The following is a 19,742-nucleotide window of genomic DNA, read 5'->3' on the forward strand; positions in this document are numbered from 1 at the left end:
ATACGTTTCGCACAAACCATGTTGATCTCGAACCAAAACAACATTTATCCCATCCTTTGGCCTTCTCGATATACGAACAAACCTCGGCACCTCCAGACTTTTTGATTTTCATATTGTTTTGATTAATACAAGGGAGAACACATCATGGCGCCCGCTCCGAATCCTCTCAATTCAGCCGCCACAGTTCCATCTATACTCCTCCCAGAACTACTCGGCTTTTCGCCACACTTTATCCTCGACGGCATCATCAACGCTGCGAACCAACAAGTCCTAAGCTGTGTCGAAGCTGTCGAAACATTTATTACACGGTGGTACGAAGAACGCGACCTAGCACACCAAGCTGCCCACTCAAACCCTAACAACCCAAATTCTCCGTCCGCTTCTTCCAACGGATCGGCGGACTGGGATGGCACGGTCGAGCTGGAGCAGGGACTAGTCAGGTTTCAGACGATGTTGGAGTATCATACGGACGTCGCGTTTGACTTCTTTGAGACGTGGAGCTTGCGGAATATCTTTGCGATTCCGCCCGAGTTGGAGATTGTGGCGCCGCATCATGAAGGCTTGGACTTAGAACTAGGGGAGAGAGAACCCGGGAGGGAACTAGAGTTACTGGGGGAGATTGAGGAGCTGAGACGGAAGATCGAGAACGTATGTTTTATCATTTCCCATGCTGTCCATAATTCGTATCAACGACGTAGCGGAACTCAATTTCACTCGCCCACACAGCAAAAGCGCGTAACACGCTTATATACCCGTGCTCTCCGTGCCGCACGCTTTCAAGCTAAACGTGCTACCACCCGTCGCGAACGTCTACAAGCCATCTACCCTCCCCACACCCTCCAATCCCTCCGCTCCCTCCCACCCGAAACCCTCAGACTCTACAACAAGATGTCTTCCCTCCCTCCCATCGACCTCAACAACACGAATGTACCCGTTCCCGACGCCGGTAAACGAGAGTGGGAGCGAGGGAAGGTGGGGTATCTGAGTTGGGCGGTGGGTCAACTGGTGGAGAGAGAGAGGGAGGAGATGGCGAAGGAGGGCGGTGCAGGTGGTGCAAGGGCGAAAATTGAAGATATGGGGGCGGGAGTAGGCGATATTGATGATGTGAAAGGATTTTTGGAGCAAATGGGGGAGGATACGGCGGGGATTGGGAGGAGCATGGAAATGTTGAGGCAGGGGCAGGAGGCGATGGACACGAGTGCGTGAAGGGTAGCAGTGGGTTTATATCTAGCCCTAGGGCGTCTCGCATCTTCTGATTGTTATTGTATGGTTATGTTACACTGTACTGATACGTTCATGCCCTGCCACATTGATGCTGGTTTCGTATAACGATGGTTAGTCAGAGTTGTTCAACCGGTAGACTGCAAAAACACCATGTCTTGGCGCATCAAGGCTGTTTTCGTATAAAGATGTTTAGTCAAGAGTTCGCCAACCGGAAGACTTGCAAAAATAAAATCGGAACCAGAAGAATTACTTACAAGTCAACAGCTTCGTTAATTCGCAGTCGGTCCATATCATGAACGCTCAGTTGTCGAGTCTCAAGAGGCTCCGATGACTGCCCTTTATAGCCTGCATCATTTCAAACTAATCAGTAAGGGCACAAACGACGAAAACAGGGCCACTCACATGATTCCCTAAGATACCTGGGCAACATATCCCAAGTCTCTTTCTGCCTCATCCTGAAATACTCGGGCAACGCATCCCAAATTTCCTTTCTTCTCTTACTGATCTCCCCTTGTATCTTAGTCGTACAAGATGCAGCTATCTTCCCTCTCACTTTCGTCTTCGCCAGATCCTCCGAGAAATAGGCGAACGCTCCAAGAATATCCGTCTTGAGCAACCCCTTTCCAGTACCAATCCTATTCCCTCGGACCGTATTCATATGTTCGAGGAACCTCTCCGCCTTACACGTCTCCGCCTCATGATCCGTATGCTCGAAAGGTATTTGAAGGGTACGATGTTGTTTAAGCGCTTCAACGCCGCGGATAACTGTTGCCATGTCGGACACGGTGAGTAGATCCGAACGATGAAGGAATTCTTTTCTCCAACGCCGTTGCTCCTCGTCCGTCTTCGGCCGATGCCAGTCATTGTTCAGGTATATACAAGCAAGACGGTAGAACGCGCTGGGTAAGATGCTCGGGATATCGTATTGCTTGGCGAGGCGGATGGCGGAACATGGTTCGGGGAAGTGATGCCGGATGATGAATACTTCGCCTTCACTATTGCTTGAGTCGGCTTCAGGTGGCGTCCTCCATTTCAGGGCGTCGTACATATCGCGTACGGACTTTATGCGTTTCTCGAGGAGGTCCCATTCGAAAAGAGACTGTGGCCAGTCGGACTCGAGACGCTCGATTATGGTGTTGCGGATGTGGTCCACTTGGTATTTTGAGGACATTGAGAGGATGGGCGTGACGGAGTCGGGAGTTCGTGGGTCGAGAGGGGGATGCGGGAGTTGGCTATATGCATGCAAACGATGAGCACTCGTCAGTATTGAATCAAATCGAGAGTGATAGTTCTCGTGACTAGCGAGATTTTGCATAGCGAGAAATCCGGGGGCTCACAATCCGTGGTATAGCGCCATGAGCAGCACTTCCAGATCACGAGTGGTGTCATGCATGAACACGAGAGGAGCTCCGTCGTATTCGGCATCGATACTTCCAGCGTCGCTGGAGTCTGCAGAAAGTGCAAGCATATCACTAAAGACAGGAGAGTGTATGGCCAGCACTGATTTATGGACGCGGAATACCAGACGCCGTTCGAGTTCAAAATTTCCAGGTGCAGACGAATCGGAGTTCGATTCGTCAGATACTAGAGCAGAGGTTAGACAGATGTTGCCGTCGGGGAGGTATAGGCAATCATGTCGTTCAAAGTTGATGGGTAGCATAGCAGCGACGTCTCCGCCCCCAGGAAGCTTGAGCTTCCTTGAAGTACGAGTTCGAGAGCAGAAGGAAGGAGGTGCTAGGTTGATGCCCATATGCATGGCAAGACTGGCACGCGTGGCGTGCCGTGCCGTGGCGGAGTTCGAATGTACTTACATCTGTGGCGGGACAAGGTACTCAAGGCGCGTACGGCGCAGCTTAGACGATCAAAACTGAGCTGAGGATCGTAAGTGCACACTCTATGGACTAGACATGACTATGCAGGTAAATATCGAAACATAAAATAAATAAATAAATCTCAAACAACGGACTCCACTATCGAAAGGTTGGGAAGCGAAACAAAGAGCGCAACTCGAGGTGATCTTAGATCGAGGAATCTCGTCATTAAGCTAGGAAGATATAATCTCGTAAGTTCAATAACCAAAAAAACAGCCCCACACGAAGATAATGTGAATACATACCAGTATCCGGAAGCTCGAACCATCCCTTCAGCTGTTCCCAGAGAACTTCTTTACCACCTTCGATGTAAACCACCATCTGATTCGCGCACGATCTGCAGCAATCGACATCTGTGCCTTCCTCGTACTGCACGACAATATCGCACATATGACGTAGAGGATTATCTAGCTCTTCTAGAGGCGGTATGGTAACTAGAATGCCACGAATGATTTGTGTGTTGCATGGTGGATTGCATGGACAATGTGTTCCGTATGCATATGATCCACGCAGATTCATCGCATGTTTGCCTCGTTGGTAACACAACCAGTCTTCCGCAGATAAAAAGGACCACCGCGCGGTACGCTGGGTGCGCTCCAGCTCTATGGGACCCCCATCCTCCGGAACAACACGCATCTTGTCCCAATCGTCCAGAATACTGAGGGAGGCGAGGTGATAGAATGCAGAGGGCAAGATAGAGGGGATATCATACTCGCGCGCGAGCCGAATAGCAGATGCCGGCTCAGGCAGGTGGTCGTCAAGATAGTACGGTGGAGTATCATCGTCGACATCGCAGCGCGCGGAGCGGAGACAGTGAAAGTATTGCGCTTGAATACGAGCGTCGAGTTTTTCCCAGACATAAAAATCTGTCGGCCAGTCAGCCTCAACGTGTTGAATGACACGTAGACGGAGAGCGTCGGCTTGATACTTGGTCGCCATCTTGAGGACTGATTGAACTTTGAAGGGCATGTTGGGGTCAAGCGCCGCAGGTAGTTCCCTGTTACATAGTGGGAACGATGTGTCGGAACCATAACAAGAATCTGTACTCGAAGAGACGTGTACTCACAATCCACAATACATGGCCTTTAGAAAGCACTCAAGTTCAGAGACGGTATCCTGCATCTTGACCAGTGGTACCCCTTCATGCATCTCGTTATCGGCCGTTCCAAGTGACTCGAACATGTCCTTGAAGACCGAGGAGTGCAAGGAGAGCACGGACATGTGAACGCGGAAGAGCAAGACGCCGCCGTGCTGAAGCTCGGTGCCATCAACAGGCTGCGATACTGGCAATGTAGATTTGGTGTCCGTCGCGAGGATGATGTTTCCATCAGGAAAGTAAAGACTGTCATGATGCTGTCGGGTTAAGTCCATGGCGTGTTGCAGTCGAAGAGATGAGAACGAAAATCTATAGCGCGATGGAAGGACAGAGAAAAGTTGAACAACACGCTCTGACCCTGACGCGCGTGACGCGTCGCGTCGCGTACAAGCGCGTACATAGCGAGGTGCCACACCAAGGAGTGTGGCGCAGGTTGAGAGTAGAAATAGATCGACAGACCTAGCCTGAGCATCGTTGGTATCGCACAATAGACTCGACTTGACTATGTAGGTACTTATTTAAACATGGAATAAACAGAACTCAAATACCGAACTGGGTACCAGAATGGCCTGAAACAATTCTGACGTCGCGAACCACTCTCTTGAGTCGATCGAACACCACTGCATCTTCCTCAGTACCAATCATCTCGTCCAGAGCACCAAGCTCATCTTCTATAATCAGCTCCTCAATAGCACATTCTGAAAGCCTGCGCCACTCCATGTCCCTCGCCATTTTCTTCAGAAACCCTACCACCAAACGTTCACGAGCACGATAGATCTTGATGTGCGAGAGAAGTAGGGTGTGCAGCACGGGAAATATGGGACGTTTTATTTTGGCAGCTGCCGGGTCAGAGTCTGACTCTCGTCGTCGTCGGGGCTCAAATTGCAGGTTCTCGTGCTCTATCGGGCGGGATATATCCAGAGGAATGAGGCTCTCGGCGTCCGATCGAAGGTCCGGTTCATCGCCGAGGAGGTTACGCAGCTCAAGGTGACTGACGTTACGCATCCTCCAAAAAAGGGCGCTCCAGACATCGTCTGTGAAGAGAGCTGGTCCGCACCCTGAGAAATCGAGGAAAAGGCTGGTGATGCGGTGTCTTGGGAGATGTTGAAATAGCGCCGTCAAGAAGGGAATTATATCATCCATGTGCGATTCTAGAGTGAAGACATTGTGCAATTTTGGCTCAGACCGCCCGGCGACGGGCATGAACGCTGAAAGTGAAATTCTGAGAATGACGTTCTGTCGTGTGACGCGAAGTTCGAGAGGAAGATTGGCGTATGAGGGGGTGTCCATACGCGCAGCTAGGATGGGTATGACTTCAAAATGGTGTAGATCGGCGTCGAACAAAGGATGACAGATGAGCTTTAGAGTAGTTGTGGGGGGGATTGCTACTCGCTCCAGAACCTGCAGCATATCGGGGATGTCCCCACATAGGGAAAGGACCTTCAACTGGAGCAATTCCACGACTGGATCGACGCTACGAAGGCGTGAAGAGGAGGCCGAAGGAATGGCATGCGCGATAGTCAGCTCTTCGAGTATCGGTGTCCTCCTTAGGAGTCCTTCGAACTGGGATACGGATGGAGTGGTTTCGGATATTTGGACATGAATGGTGAGGAGGATCAAGTTGTGATGAAAGATAGGAGAATCCCAAGGAATGCTACAGTGTGAGAGATAGATTTCCTGAAGCCTGGGTGCGTGAGAGGCGAAGATGTTCGAGGGAAGAGCGAGGGAATTGTCGGGTCTGACGCCGAAAACATCGTAGTGAATTATTTTTAGCGTCTCTAAGGACGGTGCGGGCGCGCTAAGGTATTCGAGGAGTTGCTCCTGACCACGAAGATCGATAACACGAATACTCTGCAGGTTATCAGGCAACGCCAGATAACGGTCGAGGAAGTCGTCCCAGGGTAAGGTGGACCAAGAGCTGTGATGGATTTCGACGGTTGCAGAGCGAGAACGTCTCAGCATCTCCTCTGCCCATTTCGTGCCCATATCCGTACGGATCGTCGTCCAGAGGGTCGCGCTCTCGAGCGCGATGTGGCGCCACAATTGACACACATGGGTGACCGTCTGAACCCACCCGAGATAGCGACTCATAGGTTTATCAATCAGAGTGGCCCACGAAAAGATCTGAAGTAAAACTTCTGGTGGAACTCGATCTATGGGAGTAAGTTGATTCATGGCGAGAAGATGGCCTGGATCTGCTGTCAGACGAGCGAGTAGAAGATTGACTTAGTGGTTGTTTTACGCGTTGACAACATATCCGGAATTTGAAAGCTGCCAAGGACGTACATGGAAATCACCACTGCGATGCCAACTACGAGACGTACGTACAGTCTCTTCGACGACCACGTAGGAAGGAGAACAAGGACAGATCTCGACTTGATCTCGACGGACAAAAAGCTGAACACGTGTCAAATACGACCAAACACACGCGCCACGCCACGGTGGCGGCGAAACGTCTAAGTAGTTGAACATCTTGACCAGACCAGTACTACTACTAGTATAGCACATCATCCATCAGAAGAGCCAATAAATATTCGTCGCAATGCACTCAGAAATGGACCACATATTCGTGGAGAAGATGCAAGACAGTTCACATTTCGCGAATTATATACATTCATTATCCCAAACAGTTGTCGACTCTTCCTCTCACTTCATCAAACTGACACTGAAAACGCAGTCGATATAGTCAATAATAAGATATGGGAAGGTATAAGAAGACAAAATCGCGTCAAATCATTGTCCAAAGAACTCAGACTCAGGCTAGCTTCTACTTACTAAATAATATCGCCACCAGTAAGCAACGGGCAAACGTGGAGTCCTCGTTTCGGCAGAATATCAATCGTCGTCCGAGAGTTTATTGGCATCGGCATTTAAGGCGTCGTCGGTTTCGTACTCAGTGTCTTCAGGATCTTCATTCTGAGGGAGTTCAGACTGAGGTATCGTTGGTTCGATCAGTAAATTTGATGAAGCAAAGACATGAGACAGGAGGAGTCCTCTCACCGGCATACGGAGCGAAGAAAGTCCAAATAGTGCTCTGAACGAATCCCAAAGGTCCTGGATGGCCGCTTCTTTTGCCGTATGAAGTATACTCTCGCACGCTTTGCAAGGCCGATAATATCCGTCCAGATAAGAATACGACCACAACTCGTCTCCAAATTTGCGTAGACACTTGAGCGGATCCACCTCGATTTCGTGCGCTCTCATCTCGAATATCTTCGGAAGACGAACAATCTTCGCCCGCTTCCCACTAGCTTTCATCTCCTCCTTACACTCCTTACAGTGCCGCTTGAGCATGCGCCTGTTCCAGTCGTCGATGATATGGGCCATATTCTCGAAAACCTCTACGTCTTCTGCCGTCAATGATGGCCACCTAGATTGGACTTTGGAAGGATCCCATGTGCGTTTCCAATAGGACTTGCTGTGATCGATCGGAGGACTGGAAGGTCTACAGGACCCTGTTTTGCGAGCAGCCATTTTGCGATAAATTTTGAGGTAAAATTTTACATGTTCTTCCCGATACGGTCGTTCTTGACAATAAAGACTGTAGAAAGCGGCGGGGAGGATCGAGGGAACGCTGTGGTCGCGAGCAAACCGTATGAATGTCGGCGCGGATGGCGCAGCGAAGTCTGCCCACGTCGCCGGTGGGGCTTTCGGCGTAGGTGGCTCGGGAAGCCGGCGGCGGGGTGTCCAACGGGGCTTCTGCGGTTCTTCAAATTCGGCGTGTTTTTCGCTAATGGGGGCATCGAGCTTCAACCACGCAGCGGTAGTCGTTGGCCAATCACATTCAAGGAGCTGCACAATATGCGCACGAAGTCGCTCGAACTTGTACTTCGTCGCCATTGAGAGTACAGGTCCAATGGTGTCCAGCGCCTCTGCACCAAGCTTGACGGGAAGCTCACTGTAATGATATTTCTGTCTCGGGCTACTTTGGTGACAAATACAAACTGGAATTGACTTACAATCCGTGAAGCAACGCATTCAATAGGCTCTCGACATCCGAGGCAGAGTCGGGCATGAAGATAGCGGCAGCACCATCGTATTTTTCATCTGAATTGGTGGACTGGATAGTTGACCGTATCATTTCCGAAAAGGGCATAGACCATAGAGAGAGGGTTGACGTGTCTAGTCGGAAGGCGACGTAGCCTGAGTTGACGGAGTCATTGTCTTTCGATTTAGACGCTAAAAGAACGACGTCGCCACCAGCAGCGTAGAATGATTCATGGCGTTTAATGTTCGAGACGTCGATAGACATAATAATGCCGCAATACAAGTCGTGGCTTGCTGCGTCGAAACGTAGATGACGGTCAAGACGAAGAAGTAGAACCGCGCCACAAACCTTAGACTCGGCGCCACACGGAAATGTGGCTTACGTCAGAACGCCCTTCCTCCGAGATATTGAATGCCGTGGAGGCGCACAGCCCTTCACCGTCTACCACGACCTGCTCATCGTTCTGTACGACGTCGACGACGTCCCATGCGTCCCCTGACCTTGCACGCCTCCGCTCTCAACGATGACGAATACGCTCTCTTCACCTCATCACTAGCTGACCTCGTCGCGCCCGACCCAGCGCCCACAGAACACGAGAAGCCGTTGATCAGCACCCGCGAGGTCCGTGCATGGCTTCGGGGACGTTATGCCGAATTACCTCTCTCTGAGCTGGACGCGGTGCGCACTTGTTCATATTCTGGCGGCCTAGTAGGTTTGCTGAATCGTTCTGTAGATCTTGCAATTCTTTGCACCACCTCCAGGCCAGGAAGCTGTGCTCAGCGCTGGACAGTTCTTTGCTATCCTTCGGCTCGTGATTCACGTTCAGAGCGGAGATGCGGTCGACCGCAACATGGTGTTCATTCAGGGTGAGCTTTTGTGTTATCATCCTTTCTTGTCTGTTCGTGGTACAGACGAATCTTGCGGCCACCGTTGAAGATGCGCCCGGATAGGAGGTGTGGCTCCTGGGCGCCAAGGGAATATAGCTTGATGTCGGGAAACACTTTCTGGCGTTCAATGCGGTAGTCTCAAAACTATTGGAGGTCTTACGTCCATCGTGCCAGCCTTTGGCACATCTGCTCTGTCCATGAGCGTAGACGACTTGTGTGGCGTTGGACCGCCTATGTGGATGAGTAGCCCCACGCTGATCAGGACCAGCAGTGCGGGCTCGGAGGGTAGCTGTGAACTCATGTAGTCTCAGTAACTGGTCCCATGCATTGATGTTAAGGAGACTAGAGGGTGTGGGCCACAATACTCTAAAGCAGCTTCTACGTGTGGCGAAAGCTCTCTGTGCTTTAGCTCTGCTTCATCTCAAATAACCTTCACATTTTCCAAGAAGGGAAATCATGCTGCCGAAACGAGTATGCTTCGGTCTAAATACAGCTCAATGACCGTGGTCAGAACTGCTCGTTTCGGCAATATCGTTTCCACCTTGGGAATAGAGCAAATAGAGCAAATACCTGACAGGATGCCAGATGCATAGCCATGCGTAGAAGGTTCGCGCGATCGACATATAGACCATTACCTTTGATGTTCTTCATCGTATTGTCTTCCCATTTACTAACACATCTCCCGCTCAGTCCATCCTTCGCCTTCAAAGAGCCGGCCACAGTCCCCTTTTCGAGCGCCTGCGAATGCCTTCAAACGTACGACCGTAAATTTTCACTCTCGTCACGCCTCAAATTCGTCAGATGCGCCAGGCCCAGATACAAACCCGTTCACCCAGCTCACCTCCGACCAAGTCCACCCTGCACCGCCTTCTCACCCCGATAACCAACGTCCCCTCATCCCGGTGCCATCTGTACCAAGCTCCCCAAAATCCTCGAATCCCTTCGTGACCCGATCTCGGTCTATCCACACCACGACCAAACCCGTTGCTTCCACATCACAAACCTCCATCTTCGCTGCCGAACCCTCTCCTTCTCATGTTGACCGCAAGCTCCCACCCCTACCACCGCGCAAACCCGCACCCCTCATTCCACCTCGCACCGGCTCCATCCTTTCCGGTGCTGCTAAATCTGCACCTCTCCCTCCTCCCGCCGCGTCCCACACCACCGCACAAGCTCACCTCAAACCTCCCGCCCCACCTCCGCCTGCCAGTAAAGTTCCGCACGCCCTGTCTCCGCTGATGAAGCAGTCGCTGCAGGCAAGCCGAGCGGGTCAGAACGCGAAGAAGGCGGAGGCGGAGAGGGAGGCAGCCAGAGTGTTGCAGGTGTTGAAGAGCAGTTCTGCCACGTTGACCATGAATGGACATGGTCACGGAAGATCCGGAAGGAGTGGGAGTCATAGTGGTAGCATGAGTCCTCCCAGGGTCGGTGGTGCTTCTGGCCTGAGGAGCTCAGGCAGCCTCGGAGGATCGAGCAGTACTAGTTTGTCTTCTTCTGCGGACGAGCACAGGTCTCCACCGCCTATTCCTGCGAGGAAGAAAAGTACCGTGAGACGCGCTGGGGCATACAGTCCACCGCCTTCATCGGGCGACTCGACGAAGAGCTTCGATCAGGTCGCTAGTGCTTCCCTGCCTTCGCTATCGGAATCACCTTTTATGCCTACGACACCCAATGCCGCACGGCGAACGTTCACCAGCCCCGCCCGATCATCCAAGTCACCCTCCCGTTCTCCTTCGTACTCTCCATCACGAACGACCACCGACCTTCCTCCACCACCACCTCTTCACCCAGATCGCAAAGTATCGCGGATCGGCGTCGGAGTGCCCGTCGTGAGCGAAGAATCACCCGTCTCGCCTAGTGATGGCAGTTCACCGAATTCAACCCCGAGGATGACGCGGTCAAAGTCGATGCATCAACCGTCCACACCGACGTTACCCCCTCCCCGACGCAAGAGACCAGAAAGCGTGCAATATCCGCCTTCGTCGCCTCTGCATCCTTCTTTCTTCGCGGCTCCGGCTTCTGCGCAGCCTACGTCGTCGACATCACCCTTCCCGAAGTTGACGCGACATATGAGTACGACTTCGACGACGCGGGAGCGCGAATATGGGGCGAATGGGGGTGGTGGTGGTAGTGATGGGCCGATGAGTATTGCGAGTTTGAGAGAGGCGTTTAGTGGGATTGGGAAGGATTTGGGGTTGGATAAGGCGCGGTATAAGGCCGAGGCGGGACTTTCGAGGCGGGGGTATGTGCCTGGGACGAGCGTGACGCAGAGGCCGGGAGGGTTGTTCTACGAGGAGGGCAAGCAGAGGTTGGTCGATCGGGATGGGAGGAGTGGTTATAAGGGACGAGGTGGTGAGAGTGGCGAGAGTTTGGATGGTGTTGGGGTGGATTATGATGGAGATGCGGATGTAGATGCGGATGGGGGGATGGATGATGATAATCCTTATGGTGGGATTGAGAGGGACGAAATGAAGTGGCCGGCTGGAGATGGGTGGAAACCTTTACGGTAGGATGTTTTGTGCCTTCGCATACATGGACTATTATCTCCGTTTTGCTTGGCCCACATCTCATCCTTCGTCTATGCTCTCTCACTGTTCATCGTCAACCCACCTATTCATGTCATGTTCCATCTCCCGTCCCTCTAACTGGAATTCTACCGTCTCATCCCACTTTATCTTCTATCCTATTGCATTCATCTCTAACTCCGACAGTCGCACATCGACTGTTACACCCAGAAGATATATGCATCTTCATAATCCATCATCGATGCCCATACTCTTCGACATATTCGCTGTATAACTCTTTTTTTCGTCACCCCTTCCGCATACTCTACAATAAACAGACATCAATACTGGATAACTTACGTACTGTATCTATCGGGGACAGAAGACGGCTGGAGGAGGTGGGGGCTGCAGAGAGTGGGGGCGATGAACAATGAACGAACGATGAGAACTAGGATGTGTATGAATAGCTTACTGTAGTTAGCAGGGATATTCGATCGGATTGTAGATGCTTTTGTATAGTTTCAACTAGGCTGGGTCGTGGGCTAGCTAATATATAGTTCCTGGAGAACGAAAACGTAGAATAAGGTGTCTCAAAAGTGTTGAGGGGTGTGTTTTCCGGCAGGGAAGTATGTTCTTCGGGTGTGGCAAAGTTGTGGCACCTCGCCGCCCGGCGAATCCCGTGCGCACAAACGTCGCGTGTTGAACTTGTTCACCGTCACCGACGGCCGCGAACTTTCGTCTAGCGACTACATCGTCACAAAGGGTCTCTCACTCAGCCTATCTCCCTTGCTTTTCTCCATAACTTGTTATGTCTATTGATATCTCAGCGATAAAACGCCATGACTCGTTCTATATGCCCGGCGGAGACTTTGCTCTCTTAGCGCCTCAGAAACCGGGTCGCGACGATTCCGACTCAAACGACACAGAGCCGCACAACTCGCATCCATTATTAGTATACGTTGCCTTTCGGTTGCACACATCTATGCTTCCAATCTGGTCTTCACATTTTGCAACGATGATTGAGGGTACGCTTCAGTCCTCAGATGTGGCCGCGAACGAAGTCTATGATGGCGTTCCGGTGGTGCTCATGCCCGATTCTGCGGCAGACTTGGAGAGTCTGCTGAACGCAGCATTTCATGGCTTGTGAGTACATTTTTGCGGCACGGTGCCATAGCATAGTTGCTAATTTTGACTCGTCAAGCGGGCTTCCATCGAAGATCGATGTCAAATCCCTCGAAATAATCGAACCCGTCCTTTCGATGGCTACGAAGTACAAGTTTGTACGGCTTCGTGCACAAATTGTGCAGCGGCTGGAGGCGGACTGGCCAACGACCACGAAAGCGTGGTTGAGTCAAGACACTGCGATTCGTAACGAGAACTCCGGATCGAAAAAGCCACAAACATGGGCTGATGCAGCTGCGCCGTCAGCGCCAGCGTTCATACGCTTTGCTCGCAACTGTGACGTTCCGTCCATCCTCCCGTCCGCCTTTTACAGTCTTTTCTGCCAGAAGAGACCGTACGAGACAACATTTATACCAATCAATCTCGAAGTATACACGACACAAGCACAGCCTATGAGGTCTATCATCGAAGATGCCAAATCGCATTGGCAGCGTACATGGGACTCTTCACGAATTAACGCCGAATGGCCGTCGTTGACCTCGAAAGATGTATTTGTGTTCGTCAAGATGGTTCACATCATCGATGCATGGGTTATGCGCGATCTCGAACAACACTCCAGTTCGTGCAACGACTATATTGAGAAGCCTGGGGTTCTCGGTAGACCAAAACGGCATCTAGAGTCAGAGGAGTATTTTGATCTGCCTGGGACATTTTGGAAGCCTCTGCAGCAACTCGAGATCGATCCCCTCGAGTGTCTACGTGAGCTACAGAGGAGGCGCATGTGTAAACATTCAGGCGAACTCTCATGTCGTCAGCTTCCGTGTAGGAGCGTACTCGATAAGCAGCAAGAACGGGCCATCGAGGAGTTATGGGACTCGTTCAGAGCAATCTTTGGGCTCCCACCACTCTGCACGGTAAGTCGAACGTCTCAATATTCGCAGCTTGTCTCGAAGTTTACGATTCTTCCTACTCCTCAGGTAGAACCGTTCCAACCATAAGGGTGGGCTCCCCTATACTCCTTCGGAGAAGTTAATTTCTTGCGCGTACGAGTTTCAGTCTGTCCCTAGACTATCTCACCATTTACTGAAGTATATTTATAATCTTTGCCACACAGGTCCCTCGCGACGCATCCTACGACGAAGCAGCAAAGTACGCTTCCATGCTGGCGAGTATTTCAGCAGACGGATGTCACGGACTTGACTGGCTTGTTCGTAAAGGCTTAATAAAGACCAAGTTCGATGGTTATATGAAATATTTCGTTAGTAAAAACGGCTTTCACTATATCCTTCCGGGTGCACCGATCACAGAGAACCGGGAACTTCACGTACACTCTTTTCGTCCTCCACAATAGTCCGTTCTCGCCACTGTGGCGACTCTCGGGTCGCTTATTATTATACCAGCCTCAGATATCTTAATGGACTACCGCATAATGAATGACTGATTGAGAGCCAAGCACCCGCCAGGCAGGAGTATAGAAGGGCTTTGCTGAGAGGATCTGGGGTAACGTGTAACGACTGGCGGCGTACTTCAAAGGACGATAGCGACAATACTCGAGCTCCACAGACGACCGATGCAAGGGTAAAAAACTCTCTCAGGACAATGGTACAACTCGGGCGCAAGTTAGCACGGAGCAGAGTTTCGCGAGCCGTAGTCCGGTCTCGCCGTGGTTGTGGCCTTCCGTCGACATACCCACGCTGCCAACACGCTGTACACCATACCAAAACGTTGAACGTAACATGTTTTACGCTCGCGACAACAAAAGTCATTTTGATCATAAGAGAACGTCGACACATCGCCTGCATATTTGGGAACATCGCCGTTCAGCACTCCTCACCGTGATCCCCCGAAATAATCACCAGCTTCTTCACCACTCCCTCCAACTTCTCCCTAGCGGCCTTTACATTCGCGAGGCACAACAAATCCTCCACAGATCCATCCTGATCTCGTATAACCAATTCCTCTATAGGACATCCCCACTGCATTCTCCACTCCATGTCCCTAGTCACATTCTCGAAGAAGATTACCGCGAAGTCATCACAGTCAAGATCGAACTGGACATTCGATAATATGACCGTTTGGAGGGCAGGGAAGATGGTATGATGTACACCCTGCGAAAGTTCCGGAGTTCCTGGTTCCCAGAGTAGTTGGCTATGGCTATAGCCCAAGTCGGGGTTGACGCACCGCGTTATATCGAGTGGGAGGAGGGAGTTTCTGACGAGGCTTTGGCGAAGTTTTAACCCCGAAGAAGTCGTCGCACAGATGTTTGACACCTCGAGCCTCCGAACATTTCGCATCTGCCAATATAGTCTCCCCCAAACTAGATCACGAATCATCGCTCTTCCGCCTCCAGAATAATCGAGGGAGAGTAGATCGGAGATGCGGTGGGGGCCAAGTTGTTGAAATAGCTTTGTGAGGAAATCGATCGTCGGCGAAGGTCCCCGGATAGATGATTTGAGTGTGAAGACATTGTGTAATCCGGGTTCAGACTCAGGGTGTCCGACAACGGGTATGGCCATTGAGAGTGAGACCGAGAGAATACGGCTCTGCTTCTGTTGGGTGATGCGGATCTCGTTAATAGGAAGAGAAGCGTGCGATGGGCAGTTGACTTGGGCGACGACGACAGGTATCATGTCTGTGAGAGAGGGATATTGGTTGGGAGATGGCTGGCAAATGAATTTCAGGCTGGTCGTCGAAGGAAATGCGAGCATGCCTAGGATCTGCAATATATCGGAAACGGGCCCGCCCAGGGAGAGGCACTTGAGACGAGAAAGCTGAAGCGCGGGATCGTCGGTGCGAAGGGGCAGATTTGACGAGGTCGTGGGAAGGATATTGCGTAGGTTGAGCTCCTCGAGCAGCGGCATTCTCTTCAATAATCCATATAGCTGGGACGTAGAGGGCGAAGCATCAGGATTATGACGCGGAATAATGACAGTAAGGGAGACGAGGTTTTGCTGGAACACTAGACTCTCCCAAGGAATGCGACAATCTATGAATTTGGCCCGCTGGAGTCTGGGAGCGTGTGTGCTAAAAAGTTGTGCGGGAAGGGTCGCGAGGTTCTCCGAGTCCACCGTGACACCAAGCTCTGAACGTCTGGAGTTAAAGTAGAGCGTCTCTAACGATGGTGCGGGTGTACAAAGGCCTTCAATAAGTCTGCTAGGACCGACAAGGTTGAGAGTGCGGACGTTGCGCATATTGTCGGGAGATTGAAGATGCTCAAACAGAAAGTCGTCGACGGAAAATTTGACTTTATTCATGCTGATGTCCACGGGTGCAGAGCGAGCGCGACGAAACATCTCTGCGGCCCAGTCTGCACCGATATCCGTACAGATTTTCGCCCAGAGAGTGCCACTCTCAAGGGCGACGTGGCGCCACAGTCGGCATACATGGGTGGTACTTTGAATCCAGCCGAGGCCAAAAGAGCACGGCACATCGATGCAAGAGGAGATGTAGAAGATGCGAAGGAGGATTTCGGATGGAAGTTTGAATATTGGAGTGAGCTGGTTGATGCGAGCGTGCACGCTCTGAAGGGCGAGCAGCAGCCGAAGGGCTTCTCTCTCTAGAGCCTGGCGCTGTGAGAGGCGGATATCTGGTGAGGACATATCCTTGAAAATATCATTGTAAAAGATATGTCAGCGTGCATTAGTTCGGGTAGGGTACTGGGGAAGAGATTTACTGTCGCAATGTCGCAGCCTGACAGGATGAAGGGATTTAAGTTTCAGTTGACCAAGGACCTGGTGTGAGGCAATATTTGAGCACATACCTGCCGTTAAGTCTCACTATAGTAGTAGTTGTGCCCGAAAAGCACGGTCCACACGGCGTCTCCGTTCGTCAAGTTCGTCAACGTCGTGGCGGTTGTCAGTGGCGCATGGACGATTGACTCAGCTTCGCTACGTTTGAAGCGGAGATTCAATGCATAATAGTCGAGCGCGAAATCCATTCGACATTCACGATCTTGCTCTTCGACGACAGTTTCCCCTTACACATACTGAGGACGGCCTGCTCTGCGCATTGTGATCTGTGCATCAGCAAGACCGCATCTGGCTAAACCTAACTATTTCGGTCTATTCGGTCTACCGGGAGACGGAAATAGATCATTTGACAGCATCTATTCCATACAGACCTGCCTTCTGGTAGGCATGGAATAGATGTCAATAGGCGGCTAGTAGAGCACAATATCTACTGCCGGGCCCACTCCTCGACTATGGATAGAGCATAATAGTTCTTCCGAAAGACCCCTTGGTTTGTGTTGAAATGCGTAAAAATAAATAGTATTGGTTGACTACGCTAAATATATACATTCTGAAGACTCGGATGACTACAGTGGTATGCTACATGAGTACGAGAAGCTCTATCCTGCCAAAAAGAACTCTCTATCTCATCTGTCCAAGCATACATGATCATGCTCGCGAGCGTGGTAGCAGCTCGTCGTAACCGTGAACCTAAACGCTGTAACGAAACATCATCAGGTTCGTACACGGAAGTTCAACAGAACGACACACGACGAAAAACATCCGCGAACCTTTTTTTACCGCCGCTCCAACGTCCTCACGCATCTTCCCAGTAACTAAATCCATGGCCGCGACTTCGCCATATCTCTCCGGATCCGTCAACCCGTCCATGAATTTTGCGAACTGGCCTTCACTGGAAGGGTGTTGGTCGAATGCGAGGGTTGATGGGGTGTCGGTCTTGTTAGAGAGTTGACCTGTTAAAATCTACCCTATATAGAAGCGATACATGAGCCGCGGTGTCAGGGCATGAGTATATACGCAACAGGGATATAAAAAGGGAGGAATGTAAACGGGAGGGAAACGAAATACACACATTATGAACGACGGGATCCTCACACAATCGGTAAACAAGGGTACTTGTAAACCAATCGATGAAGGCACGATACACGAGACGTCGTTGTGGTTGGAACGAGCTGAAAGACCTGTATAAGTAAGGCAGTCGGTCTGGCAATGGATAATTCCACTGAGATCGTAGATGTAAGTTCCCAGTCATCAGCGATGAATACTCACTGGGTCAGAGTACCCTCAACAGTGTCGGCAACACTGTCAACAGCGCCGACGATTCCGTTGACAGCACCAGTTAAGGGACCATCGCGGCGAAGGACAGCACCAATGACCTATAAATCCAACAAGAGTTAGCCACTAGTAGATCGAAGAGATAGGTGAAAACGTACGGGGTTGGCAGCAGACTCGACGGTGGAGATGACAGGGACGATGAGCGCTGTACACACGATAGTCGGTACTGTAAATCAAACAAGGCTGCCTCACTCACGTATGCAAGGAGGCCTCGACAGATACTCTGGTGGCACGCTTGATGGTACGCATACGGAAGGTCGAGGGTGGTCGAAGAGTTTTTGGTCAGAGATAAAACGACTCAGGCTGTGATAACTTACGACGAGACCTGGACATGTGTCATAAACCTCATTCCCGACGAGTACACCTACATAGTATCGAGATAAACACGAATAATTGCCTTTGGGAATGGATAGACCTCACGAAGAACGAGTTAAAAGGCCGCGAGTCCAGTGCCAGCGCGTGGACGACATAATGTTCCTGGGTATGGCACTCAACGCTGGATAAGTCGAGCTATACATGCTGCTGAGGAAAATAGAGGTACAGCGACAAGGTGGGCGATGGGAAAGGATATCGAGTGGTGAGGGGGGAGAGAAGGAGGCATAGACAAGCCGGGCGCTCAGTCCGGGCTCACCAAGCGAGTCAACAAGATCACGTGCCAGTTTAGGGCGGGCGGCGCTTGAGAGACCTTGTTTTTCCCAACGCCCTCGGAGCTCGTCCTCTTCAACCCATCTCTGCACGTCTGCGTACAGCACCGCGTCTTTACTCACCTCGCCCACTCCGGCACGTCACCTTACTCCCTCTACTACTTACACCACCACACACTTCCTTCGCACCAAGGTACTCAGGCAAACGCCTCAGACGCGTCAAAAGCGTGCTACGAAAGTAGTCTGGTTGCCGCGATCTTGGAAAGGAGGTGTGGGCGGAGGATATTGGTGGTCACGATAGGCCAAGACAGCTTTAAATGTGTCTTTGTAGATTAGGTAGTATGGCAGGGGCCCGTCACTCAATGCAGACGACGGAAGCTGCAACGAATTCCATCTCCTCCACCACTTTTTTCATTGTTGCATAGTGTGCCCTTCCGTTGCTCTTCCGATAATTATCGTAAACATCTTGTGGCAAGGGGCAATTTAGGCCGCTAGAACTCGGTCCGAGCCATCTAAGTACACCCGATGAGCAGAGAAAGACTGTCAACAGGATATTCACCCTATTCCGTCTATCAAAGTATGAATAATCTACAGCGGTCTGCGCCAAAAGAGCCAAAAGACCGGATAGACCGGAATAGACCCGAAAGTTAGGTTTAGTCAGATGCAGTCTTGCTGATGTGCACTACCTTAGCAGCTCATTTCAGTCTTGGCATCGTTGAGTTTCTTGCTTTTCACCGCTGTCTGTTTGGTCAAGACGTGATCGCAGTCGTCTCGAACTTGAATACCACGGTCTTCCAAGCTGCACTGGTCGAGCTGTACAGCTCACCGAGGACATCGATGGGGATATGTGCGGCTATTTATGGTGTACTGCTCTAGTTTTCAGCACTATTTGCTGGTGCACTAAACCCTGGTCATTTCTGAACTCTCACATGAACTCTTTGCGCAACCTGGAACGCCTATGTGCTTTCCTAACAGGGTTTCGCTTGTGGAGGGATTAAGCATTGGCGTGCACCTTTGACAACTTAGGAACAGTTCGTTTCCCGATCGTTGCCATCACTGGATACGGAACATGCAAGCGCTGAACGCAGATGTGGTACGGTCGGATATGTGTCCGCCGTTCTATTGACTTCGTTCAACGTCGACACCGATCCCTCCTCGATCTCGAGCCGCACTATGTATATTCTCGCTTCCTCCGGCTCAGCTACCATTCGTTCCTGTCTACCCTGACGATACTTGGAGAGAATGCTGGAAACGTTTGCTGGCCTCGTTGCATCCTGCAATCGATGTATTTTTGATCGGGGCCGCCCAACTACCGTTCTATCTCC

The 19,742-nt window shown here is 51.1% G+C and overlaps 7 protein-coding genes across 7 annotated transcripts; 2 read left to right on the forward strand and 5 right to left on the reverse strand.

Moving 5' to 3' along the window:
- Positions 1 to 121: 121 nt before the first annotated feature.
- Positions 122 to 4,466, reverse strand: STEHIDRAFT_171489 (uncharacterized protein; the record flags this gene model as incomplete). The annotated part of the gene is made up of 7 exons (XM_007308758.1): positions 122 to 648; positions 727 to 1,393; positions 1,479 to 1,569; positions 1,627 to 2,456; positions 2,562 to 2,808; positions 3,341 to 4,092; positions 4,162 to 4,466. The coding sequence occupies 6 exons, from the start codon at positions 4,464 to 4,466 to the stop codon at positions 1,336 to 1,338; spliced, it is 2,283 nt and encodes a 760-aa protein (XP_007308820.1). The 3' UTR covers positions 122 to 648; positions 727 to 1,335.
- A 265-nt stretch (positions 4,467 to 4,731) lies between these two features.
- STEHIDRAFT_171490 (uncharacterized protein) lies at positions 4,732 to 6,485 on the reverse strand (the record flags this gene model as incomplete). The annotated part of the gene is made up of 2 exons (XM_007308759.1): positions 6,478 to 6,485; positions 4,732 to 6,389 (listed from the first exon to the last, which is right to left on the reverse strand). Exon 2 carries the CDS (start codon positions 6,364 to 6,366, stop codon positions 4,732 to 4,734), a length of 1,635 nt encoding a protein of 544 aa, XP_007308821.1. The 5' UTR covers positions 6,367 to 6,389; positions 6,478 to 6,485.
- Positions 6,486 to 6,849: 364 nt separating this feature from the next.
- STEHIDRAFT_171491 (uncharacterized protein) lies at positions 6,850 to 8,443 on the reverse strand (the record flags this gene model as incomplete). The annotated part of the gene is made up of 3 exons (XM_007308760.1): positions 6,850 to 7,122; positions 7,192 to 8,089; positions 8,151 to 8,443. 3 exons carry the CDS (start codon positions 8,441 to 8,443, stop codon positions 7,027 to 7,029), a joined length of 1,287 nt encoding a protein of 428 aa, XP_007308822.1. The 3' UTR covers positions 6,850 to 7,026.
- Positions 8,444 to 8,620: 177 nt separating this feature from the next.
- On the forward strand, positions 8,621 to 12,137 carry STEHIDRAFT_171492 (uncharacterized protein). The gene is made up of 3 exons (XM_007308761.1): positions 8,621 to 8,857; positions 8,913 to 9,045; positions 9,757 to 12,137. The coding sequence occupies exons 1-3, from the start codon at positions 8,666 to 8,668 to the stop codon at positions 11,571 to 11,573; spliced, it is 2,142 nt and encodes a 713-aa protein (XP_007308823.1). The 5' UTR covers positions 8,621 to 8,665; the 3' UTR covers positions 11,574 to 12,137.
- Positions 12,138 to 13,255: 1,118 nt separating this feature from the next.
- STEHIDRAFT_134172 (uncharacterized protein) lies at positions 13,256 to 13,687 on the forward strand (the record flags this gene model as incomplete). The annotated part of the gene is made up of 2 exons (XM_007308762.1): positions 13,256 to 13,603; positions 13,667 to 13,687. The coding sequence occupies 2 exons, from the start codon at positions 13,256 to 13,258 to the stop codon at positions 13,685 to 13,687; spliced, it is 369 nt and encodes a 122-aa protein (XP_007308824.1).
- Positions 13,688 to 15,590: 1,903 nt separating this feature from the next.
- STEHIDRAFT_124715 (uncharacterized protein) lies at positions 15,591 to 16,497 on the reverse strand (the record flags this gene model as incomplete). The annotated part of the gene is made up of 3 exons (XM_007308763.1): positions 16,450 to 16,497; positions 16,363 to 16,379; positions 15,591 to 16,291 (listed from the first exon to the last, which is right to left on the reverse strand). A coding segment is annotated over exon 3 (689 nt), but the record flags the coding sequence as incomplete, so codon positions are not given.
- A 455-nt stretch (positions 16,498 to 16,952) lies between these two features.
- Positions 16,953 to 18,339, reverse strand: STEHIDRAFT_149621 (uncharacterized protein). The gene is made up of 7 exons (XM_007308764.1): positions 18,194 to 18,339; positions 18,091 to 18,137; positions 17,970 to 18,007; positions 17,872 to 17,918; positions 17,511 to 17,814; positions 17,209 to 17,406; positions 16,953 to 17,135 (listed from the first exon to the last, which is right to left on the reverse strand). The coding sequence occupies exons 2-5, from the start codon at positions 18,120 to 18,122 to the stop codon at positions 17,704 to 17,706; spliced, it is 228 nt and encodes a 75-aa protein (XP_007308826.1). The 5' UTR covers positions 18,123 to 18,137; positions 18,194 to 18,339; the 3' UTR covers positions 16,953 to 17,135; positions 17,209 to 17,406; positions 17,511 to 17,703.
- Positions 18,340 to 19,742: the final 1,403 nt, after the last annotated feature.

Source organism: Stereum hirsutum (assembly GCF_000264905.1).
Source record: "Stereum hirsutum FP-91666 SS1 unplaced genomic scaffold STEHIscaffold_16, whole genome shotgun sequence".
Taxonomy (NCBI): domain Eukaryota; kingdom Fungi; phylum Basidiomycota; class Agaricomycetes; order Russulales; family Stereaceae; genus Stereum; species Stereum hirsutum.